Source organism: Drosophila guanche, unplaced genomic scaffold, assembly GCF_900245975.1.
Source record: "Drosophila guanche unplaced genomic scaffold, DGUA_6, whole genome shotgun sequence".
NCBI lineage: Eukaryota > Metazoa > Arthropoda > Insecta > Diptera > Drosophilidae > Drosophila > Drosophila guanche.
The window spans coordinates 2024842-2034860 of NW_022995752.1; the positions used below are offsets into that span (position 1 = coordinate 2024842).

The following is a 10019-nucleotide window of genomic DNA, read 5'->3' on the forward strand; positions in this document are numbered from 1 at the left end:
CGCATTAAAAGTAGAGCAGAAACAAGGCAGCCGAAGGGAACCCAGAAAGAGATGAGCAAGAAAGGAAAGTAAAGGGAAATAGTTGTGTGGGCATTAAATATCCTTTGAAGGGAATACTCTTCCACTTTTGATCTCTGTATAGAGATAATGTCCTGGACTTGCCCAGACAGGCGCTGAAAAAGATAAATGTATCTTACAGATACACATACAGACAACGCAGTAGAAAGTAAAATCTCACTTTGCCTTGCACTCGACGTCAAAGTTTGTTAGAAAACCTCTAAAAACTTTAAAAGCAAAACGCCAACAAAATTCCAAGTTAAAATTCCACGCCCAAAATGGTATCCAAAACCTCTTGTGTCACTGCGGGAGTCCTCCATCTGATTGGCGCCTCATTCTTTTTACCTCAGCCGCAGAACCAATGTTCGGCGGCACCCAAACTGGGCAGGTTTTTGTTCCTTTTGGCCACTTTGCTATTTCTCGGCAACTCAAAAGTGATTCCCAGGCGATACATGCAAATGGCACCGGGAATCATTAGCTTTGTGGAGCTGCTGCTCGCCGTCTTTGTCCAGGAGTGGCTTATGCACGTCCTGTGGTGCAGCATGGAACGCTTCATCCATCGTATGGCGCGAATCTTCTGTCAGAACTGTTTTTGGTGTGAATTTGGTGTGGATACTCTCTCCACCTTGCTGATGGGCCTCTCTGCCTTGTATGTGGTCGCCGAGGTCGTGTGTCCGCCTAAGGTAAAGGCAGCTGTGGAAAGAACGATTGGCCGGGTCTTGGATCGGCTACCCATTAATCGAGGCAGTGGCTCCCTCGTTGAGAGGATCAAGGATCTCCGTTGCTATGTCAGAGGTGCCATATTCTTCTTTCGCCTCACGAGGGATCAAAGGATGCTCATCATTAACGTGCTTGAGGTTCAAGTGGAGTTGGCCAAGCGAGAAATTTTGGAGGCAATGCAGGCAGATCAAGGTCACTATCAAGATATAGCTGCGGAGAGTGAGGAGGCAGCGGCTGGGATGCAGAAACAGGGTGAAGATAAAGAGTCACTGGAATCATCTTTGGAGAACAAGGAACCGTCTTCAGAGATCACCAAGCTAATTTCAAATACACAAAACCAAGAGAAGCCTCTACATATCGACAGTCTGAAGCATCCTCTAGAGTTCCTAGGAGAAGAAGAACCTCCAGAGTGCCTTGAGCGCCAGGACGAGCCACCATTTCAGTTTTGAGATTCAACAACTTCTTTTCTTCACCTCGGAACCTTTCGTATAAAGGGAGCCACATTTGCCACCACAAAACTGTTTTTTTATATCTACAAATTTATGCCGCAACATCTGTTGTTGTTGTCACAAAACTTTCCTCCTGCGCTCTTTCGCTTTTTTTTTGTTTCTGTGTTTGTGGGCTTTCATTTTTCGATTTCCTTGTGGACATGCGGGCTCTGCCTTTTATTTGCTTTTCATTTTTTGCTCCAGCGAGTTTTATTCCATTTCTCTTGCCACCCGTTTTAATTCTCGCCTGTCGTCGGGTTCTCTCTCTCCCCTGTTGCCATGTTAGCCGCAATTGATTTGCCGTAAATTGTATTTTTAATCTGTCCAACAAATGCCATTCCGTCGACAGGCGACGGACGACGGATAATTCCACGATGCCGACAGTCATTCGAATATGTAGCATTTCGTTTGGTTTTGCTGGATAGGAATATCGGTTTCAGAAAGCGATTCTGTTTGTGTTTTCTTTAGACAGAGAGTAGAGGTAGAGGTGTGTGGGTGTTAATGAGCGTGTCAGTTGCTTTATTTATTTATTAGGTAATGGATGTCTTCCTGTAAAAAGTGTTCGGTATACCATTTCGTTCGAAGTTCTCTGAAAATGTAAGTGGAAAAATTAACAAGCAAGTTTTTCCTTAAGGTACCTTAAAGATGAAGAATTGTTTATTTTTTTTAACCAAAAAATGTGTTTTGTTATTTGGAAAATAAATGTTGTCCGTAGTTTTGAATATCTGTAACTTCATCCTGTTTCGAGACCTCTTGAGTTTGTTCCTGGAACTGTTTGAAACACCCTTCAAAGAACAAAGATTCAAAGTAAAGAGTAACCAAATCTTCGAACTCTACAGTCAAGACCTTAAATCGCCTCCAGAATTTCTTCTTCGAATTCCAATCTCAATTCCATTTCGCAGAACAGCCTACCTACTGTGTAAATATCCAGTGTATATTTATTTTGTAGATTTTGTTAGATGCAGCAATCAATTAAATTGTAAATTGAGCAGCAGCATCCCCTCCATGGCCCCGCACAACACATCAAAAAGAGGGGCATACAAAAATATACTAAAAAAAACAAAATTGGAGAGAAAGAGAAAAAGAAAAATAAAACAAAAGTCGAACATTATTTTTGGCAATTGCCTTGAAAATACATGCCGAAAAAAATAAATAAATATGATTGACAGATGAGAGAATTGCATTAATGTCACTCATACGACAACAGTTTTACCTGCTACCTTTCAACCCCCTTTTATAACACTCAACACCCTCCTGTGTTTTTTTTTACCAGTGTTGAGTAATTGAATTTGTGCCAGTGTTGATTTGATGATAGATGCGGAAGGTGCTCTGCTGTTTCTAGAGCACGAATAAAGGTGGATGGACAGATGGCTGCTTCAGCTGGAATCAACGAGGATATGGGTGAAAGTATATTAAATATTTCACAGAGCAGCCTCCATCCTTCCATGAGGCTATGGCAGGATTCGAAAATGATCCTTGACACTCCATACGAATGCATTTGGTGTGTGTGTTTTTATGTGTCTTGGAATACTTATATAAATTTATGGGAGTAATTCCTTGGTGGGGAAAATATATTAACAAAAAATTCACCTCTTATGGACATTTGTTGCACATCAATTATATTTAAATGGAAGTTGGAAATCCCTCAGAAATAAGCTACAAGACAAGAAAGATATGAAAAAATATTATTTTAGTGGGAATAAGAGTTAAATTTTACAGTTTTTTTTTTTTGGTGAAAACGGATAAATTCGAATAAAGGATAAATGTATTCCAAAGAAATAATTATTGGCGAAACCGAAGCTTATATCCTTACTACGGTCCTTCATTAAAAATCTCTGCTTGCTTTAAATCTCTTTGCTAACTTTGAAATGTGAGTTCTTAGCTGATTATCTGGACACGCACCGCACTCTGTGCGCTCAGCTGCTGCTTGAATCCTTGAATATCCCGTTCCCCATGCCTTATATGAACTCTAAACTCTCAACTGTCGTTATATGCTCACGAGTGGAGTCTAGGAGACGGGAGGAATTGAGAAGGAGGAATGGATATGGACGGTATATGGGAGGGAGCGTTGCTCTGCTGTCATCGCAACAGCAGTTCTCGAAAAGAGAAAAATATGTGAAGTTCTGTCAGAGTAAAAACATATATACATATGTACATACATACACTTTTAAATGTATTTTTGTGTCATGGCAGCATCGCAGGCAGATGAAGTGGCAGGAGTCAGAGTCTTGTTCGTGACTGCAGTAAATTCCACACTATCCACCGAAAAAATAAAAAAAAATATATAAAAAAACTTAAGAAAACGAGAACGTAGGACGAAGGACAGCCGCAATGCATGTCTGCAATTTTTTAAGCAAACATTTTATTTGCACAAATGCTAAGAAAACCAAGTGGAGGGAAGCAAGAAGCTTCTGCAAGAACTTGAGACAACCCGAGAGAATCCCTACATCAAAATAGCAACAGGGAGAAGTCTCTGGTATTTTTCTAAACATTTTTCCCTGTTCTTTTTCCTTCTTTGTGTTGACCTTTTGAAACAAATCTTCCACAAAATAAAAATAAAATCAAGGGACCATCGCATAAAAACAACAACAGCAAGCAGAAATGGAGGAAATCTGCTGAAAAAGTAGGAAAATGCATGGCATAAGTGGCATTGTTTTTCAAGTATGAAAGTTTGCAGGACATAAAGCATGAATTTTGAAAGGTATTTCAGTTGATAAAAGATGGTTGATATGGTGCTTTAGAGGAAGGTTCTGGAAGTGGAGGAACGGGAGAGGTTTTGGGAAATTTAAAAGAAAACGAAATGGTGTTTTAATTGAGATAAATTTTCCATAAATATATCGAAATAAAATGTTTCTCAATCACCCTTCTCAGGAACCCTTCAACACCTTCTTTCATACGGAAAATCCTTGTTGAACCTTTCTTTGTCTGCCTTTTGCTGTCCTCCTGTTGTGTTTTGTGGTCAAGCATATGGCAGAACAGAACAGAAGACAGAAGGACATGCTACACCTCTTCCTACTGAAAGCAGCAATCACGTAAAAACCCACAAAAAGCCCCCAAAACACACATACACACACAGAAAAAGTTGTTAGCCAATTTACTAAAATGTCCAATGGAAGTACGTCTCTCTCTCTCTCTCGTTTGCCACTCGTTTCGTTCTGTTCTGTTCTGTTTTGTGTGTGTACTTTTATCCGTGTTTCGTATTGAATAACAAATTATTTGTGGCATCTGTTAACTTGGAAAAGCTGGTAAAATGGACAATGAGCGGGCGTTAAACGTCGCTTGTTAGATGTCCGTCATTCAGTCATGGATCCAATCCGCTTGCTCTTATTTGCTCATTCGAATGGAAGCTTGAAACACCAGGAATTAAGATAGTTTAATGTTATCTCTACATCTCGAATGAAGTTCAGAGTTCAAACTATCTTTTTGCGGCGGCTGCTGTCATGCCCAAAGGAGATGTATACCCAACCCAAACTCAATCTCCCCTTCAGATACGTGAGTAATTTTCCAATGAATAGAAAATATTTTCGAGTAAGAAGCATATAACTTTTAATACAATTTGTAGGCTCTTCTGACCTCCGACCTCGTTGGCTCAGTAGCTCTCTTTCCCTGTGGTTTTGTGGCGCTCTCTTCATTAGGATTTTTCAAATGTTTTATGTTTTTCATAGCTTTTGCCAAAGGCTAAAGAATTTATTGCCGCAAGTTCAAAGCATTTTCGATGGGTGGCTGTGCCCTCATCTATCGCTTGCTGCTGCTGCTGTCGACACGCTTTCTGCATTTTCAATTGCATTTCCAATAAATTTCCAATTTTTCTCAGCCTCAAGTTCCTCTGAGTTTTCTTCCCTTTTCCACTGCCAAATTGTAGAGCGAAAGAAAATTCGCGTAGCATTTAATTTTCACATGACTCCGGCGTGAACTGCAAGCGAGAAAAATGCATTTTGAGGCCAGAGGTCGAAGATTGAGGCTATGAGGCTCCTCTGGGAGTTCCCGTGCCGTTGCCCAGAGTGGGCGTGTTAGAGGATGTGTAATTAGTGGGCGTGGCGTGTGTTAATTATCCTCCTAATTGGAGTTTGTGGTGGGGCGGGGCGTACGGGAATGGAATGTGGTTTAAAATTTCCCCAAAGTCCACTGGAGCAGCGAAATAAAATTGTTAAAAGTGGTGTCCTGCTTCTTAGAGACTTATGGGGAGGGGAGGCTTATGGTGTCACAAAGGATGATTACATTTGAGCTACTTTATTGAGGGATTAGGAATATTGCGTGGGTTAGATGTTGTCATGACGCATTCACTCTTAATGCCAACACTCTTCGAGAGCAAGGCTCATCAGACATCGATGAGAGTAGCTGAACAACGTTTTAAGTATTTATAAAAGAGTTTTACGGCTTGCCCTAATTTTTCCACTTTATCAATCTTGAAAACTCGTCCCATATTCTCTGTCCTTGGAGACTTTACTTACAGCCTTCTTAGGTGGTTTCCCTGTTGGGTAGTTTGGTATTTAGTAATTTTCCAACAAATAGTTACAAATGGATAGTAAAATTCATGTTCATAAAAAGCATTTAAAAATTTTATTTATTTTTTTTATTTATTAAAAATTCTTGTCCCCAAAATAATAGTCCTTAAATATTAGAAATTTTCACTGCTTCCCTATTGGTAGGTTTATAGAACAGGTACTATAGACCCAGCAGCGTCAATACCCAAGATATTTCCAGGGTAATTGTCATTATGGAATTCCCCTGGATTTGCTTTCGTTAACCTAAACCTATAGGTGGCTCTAAGCTTCTTGTTTCTACGTTGAATCGACTTCCTTTAACATATTCATCAAACGTACATATGAACATCCAAAATTGAACACATTCTAGAATAAAAGGAGTTTTTTTTCTGCCTCCCCAAAAAGTTACTCAAATAAGAAAACACAAACAACTTTACAACATTTTATTGTCAATTATTTTTATTATTACAAACTAAATTAAATCCAATCCATCTCCAAGCTCCAATGGCTCCTTCTTCAGTCCTTTCATTCCTCTCAAGCAATTTTTTGGAGCGACTTCTTTGCAGTATCCTCGAAAAGACAGGCAGCATCTTCTGAGCAGGTCCAAAACCAAACTAAACTTGCATTGGGCGCAGCCTTGTCTTTTATAACCTGGTGCCAGCCAATGGGAGTTAGTTTCTAATTCCAAATAAAATGCGGGTGGGTATTTTTTGGGGGTTGCATTTTGAAATAGCTTTTGATTTCAACATAATATAAAAGCTTCAATATAGAGCTTCGAAGAGCTTTTTAAAGGGGAAAATATACCATTATTTTGATGGCAGGATAAAGCATTTTTTGTTAAATAACAGTGGGGGAGCTTATCCGAGGCATTGCCAATTGGGGAAATGTGTTAGTTTAACATTGAAAAAGTTACGGAAATGGAAAGCTTACTGCGCTAACATATTTAAAAGAGAAAGGCTTTAGTTTACAGCAAAACAGTTTACAGTTAACAGCTCTATTTCGCTAACAGCGATTATTTATACGACTGTGAAGGGTTAACAGCTAAGAGATTTTAAAAGGGAATTAACAGTCAAGGAACGGATTTCTAACAGGCTAAAGGTAAAGAGGCTGGGGCTGGAAACTAAGGTTAAATGGGTACTATGGGAAGAGATGCTCACCAGCGATTTAACAGGGGATTAACAGCAGATCCCCAAGTGTAGATTCCCAATGTATATATTTCAACTCTGGAGAGCATATCCATTTAATTTGTCAAGGAATAAGCCAACTATTGCACCATTCCATCAACCTGTCAACTAATTTTAATCCCTTTTTAAACCAAATAAATCTCAGTTTGTGAATTTATTTAGCCAACAAAATTATTTAAATATTCTGCAAAATTCCTGCAAATATTTGCCCACATGTATGTAAATGTAGAAGCGTTTGCTGGATTGACATCCATTTGGCATTCGATACTCTTTGGCTTTTGCGGTTAAAACAAATTAAGTGGAATTAATTTGACTTTCTCTGACTTTTCACCTGTGCAACCGCACACTCACTAGCAGCAGTACGCGCACACAAGCATACATACCCACCCTCTACCTTTCCCTATCTGTATACCTATCTGTATCTGTAGCGGCATCTGTATCTGGTAGCTGTGTGCATTTATGATTTCAGAATCAGAAAAAGGCCTTTTCGCCTCCACATTGGAACACAGTAGATAGAAAGCCTTTGTTTGGTTTTCTGTGCGTTTTGCTGCTTTCGCTGTTTCTGACATTGTTGAGTTGCTTTTTCCACACAGTTTCCGCCATACTCTGTGCCCCTCGCTGATGCTTTTGCTGCATTAAATATTCATCATGGAAAAAGCCCTGGTATAAAAAATCATGCTAGCGATATTCACATATGCAGCACGAGAGGAGAGGGGAAAGGCAGAGTAAGTAAGAGAGATGTTTATGGTAATTTATACCCCGAATGTGGAGATTGAAATTCATGTAAATAAATTGCACCTGTAAAAATAATTAAAGCCAGTCGCACCACTCCGCTCTGCTCGTTGGCTCAAAAATATATGAAAACTCCGAGCCTGCGAACCTCTTATTTGGCAGTGCATAAATTTACTCTCTTTTATACACTCTCCCGCCATATCCATATCTATAGCCACTAATATATAGTGGCTAGATGTTGTAGTTGTGTGCAGCGCTACTTGTTATTTATTATAAAAGTAAAAAAGGAAAATATATACAAAAAACTTTCGTGCCAGACGACGGAGCACTTGAGGTGCTCCTGGGGGACCTTCCTTTGCCTTTAGGTACCCAAAGTGCGGGAACGTCAAGTGGACTTCAGACACTGGTGCAAGTCAGCAACAACGGAAAAAAATATACAGGTAGAGAGTACAGAGAAGAATATAAAGATACCCTATATTTTATATGACTTTGGAAATTATTTCCCATAGAGGAAACAGATAAATGCTTATAAAAAATCTCTAAAATATATGTATGTATGTATTTATCTTCCAGTCTGAGACAAATCTATTCACATAGGCATAATTCCACTCACTGTCATACCCTTTCCAAAGGACGTACCACGTGCAAAAATTCTTTTGCTACTAGAAAAAAAGGAGAGGGCAAAAAGAGCGAGAAAGAGAGGGCAAAAAGGTACTCTTCAGGCCAACAAATATTTTTATAATTTCCTTTTCCACAGAAAATTTGCAATTTTTCTGTTGCTAATTCTGCTGTTGTTGTGTCTGAGTGTATGTGTGCGTGTTTGTGTGTCTGTTGTGCCTGCTATTTCCGCTTTGCGCTTTGCCACTTTGCCATTTCCGGTTTTGACGGCTCGACGGATATTTTCTATTTCTTGGCCATAATTGCATAAAAAAAGTTCTGACGCGCCCTGAAGCATTTTATGCATACAATTCCGAATAATTTTCAATTTGAATGTCAATGAAATTAAGGGAAATTATTTAACTCAAGCAATACGTTTTTCTGCTTGATGGAGTACGCCATGATTCTGTCGATTGTTTGACGGATGAAAAGAGGGGATATGTGGCGTAAAACAGGAGTAATGATGATTCGATTGATTGTTGAAAAATTTATTTTGTGGGGTGTAAAATGTCGGGCATGAATGCCCGGAAAGTGGATTTTATTTATTTATTTATCGTTGGACTATGTCTTGACTGATTTCTCCCACAGCTTCACACGACTTTCTTCTGCACTCTATTCAGTTTTAAGGACTTTCCAGGCAATCAAAATTTCACTAGCTAGAATCCATATTCATACCATTCCATATTTATCTTTTTTAACCACCCTTCCCTGGTCATTGAAACACTGGCATCATTTATAAACCGCTGACAAATGATTAACCATTAAATTACGCATTAACTTTCAATTCAATTATTAATATTAATTTATTAATTTTCCATTTAACTGTCCACTTTCATTGCCCTGCTTTTCCGGCGCCTGTTGGCATTCATTTATTGTAAAATAAACAGCGCAGAAAATATCCTTTAAATATTGATTTCCTACAAAAGGCAGCAGACAAGGATTCCTGGCCCAAAAGGAGACTCTAATTAACATTTAAAATTATCAAGCTGCCATAAATAATTTCGTTTCGGAGACACAGTTGGAACTTTGCAGACATCGATGGGAAAGTATGGTAAGGGAAGGGATGTTCGTCTGTTCCGATTGCTGTTTCCGCCTGCCATTGTGTCTGTAGATTGTTTTGTGGGTCAGATACAGATATGTACGTGAAGGAAATGGCACATAAACGTTGCATAATTTACATAAAATTGCATTAATATGTTCTTTCCACATACAAGGGGATCCACAGAAATACTCGTAAATGCAAACTGTGTCCAGAGCAAAAGAGAAGCTCCTCCACACAACTCCGCTTGGACCATAACTCATCCGTTTTCCGAAGGAAAACACACACACACATGCCAGGCCCCCTCTTCTCTCGGTGTCCTCTCTGTGTTACTCTTCAACAGAAAACTCACACCAAAAAATCAAAAAGCAATAATGATGCTCATGGAAGAGTGGGGAAATGTAGAAGGAAAGTCTGGCCAATGTCTAAGTGTGTGTGTGTGTCTATCGAGGGAAAAGCCAGCAAGTGCCGTGTTTTGGGCTGCTACGTGGAAAACTTTTCGAGTATTTGTCGTTATAAATTTGACATCAATTGCCACCATGCGGCATGTGGCCAAACGAACGAACGAGGGAACGTCCTGAATGCCTAAAGAATACCGCCTGATGGTGGGTAGACTCCCAAAGGCATAGTCGGAGGAAATCAAGGGTTTGAATGTCTG

General features: G+C 39.4%; 1 protein-coding gene across 1 annotated transcript; it reads left to right on the forward strand.

Moving 5' to 3' along the window:
• The first annotated feature begins 252 nt into the window (after positions 1-252).
• On the forward strand, positions 253-1290 carry LOC117587678. The gene has a single exon (XM_034278569.1). The coding sequence runs from the start codon at positions 336-338 to the stop codon at positions 1224-1226; it is 891 nt and encodes a 296-aa protein (XP_034134460.1). The 5' UTR covers positions 253-335; the 3' UTR covers positions 1227-1290.
• Positions 1291-10019: the final 8729 nt, after the last annotated feature.

What these genes read in the sequence shown, in the direction of transcription:
- LOC117587678 (XM_034278569.1), top strand. Translation starts at nt 336, where the DNA reads ATGGTATCCAAAACCTCTTGTGTCACTGCGGGAGTCCTCCATCTGATT.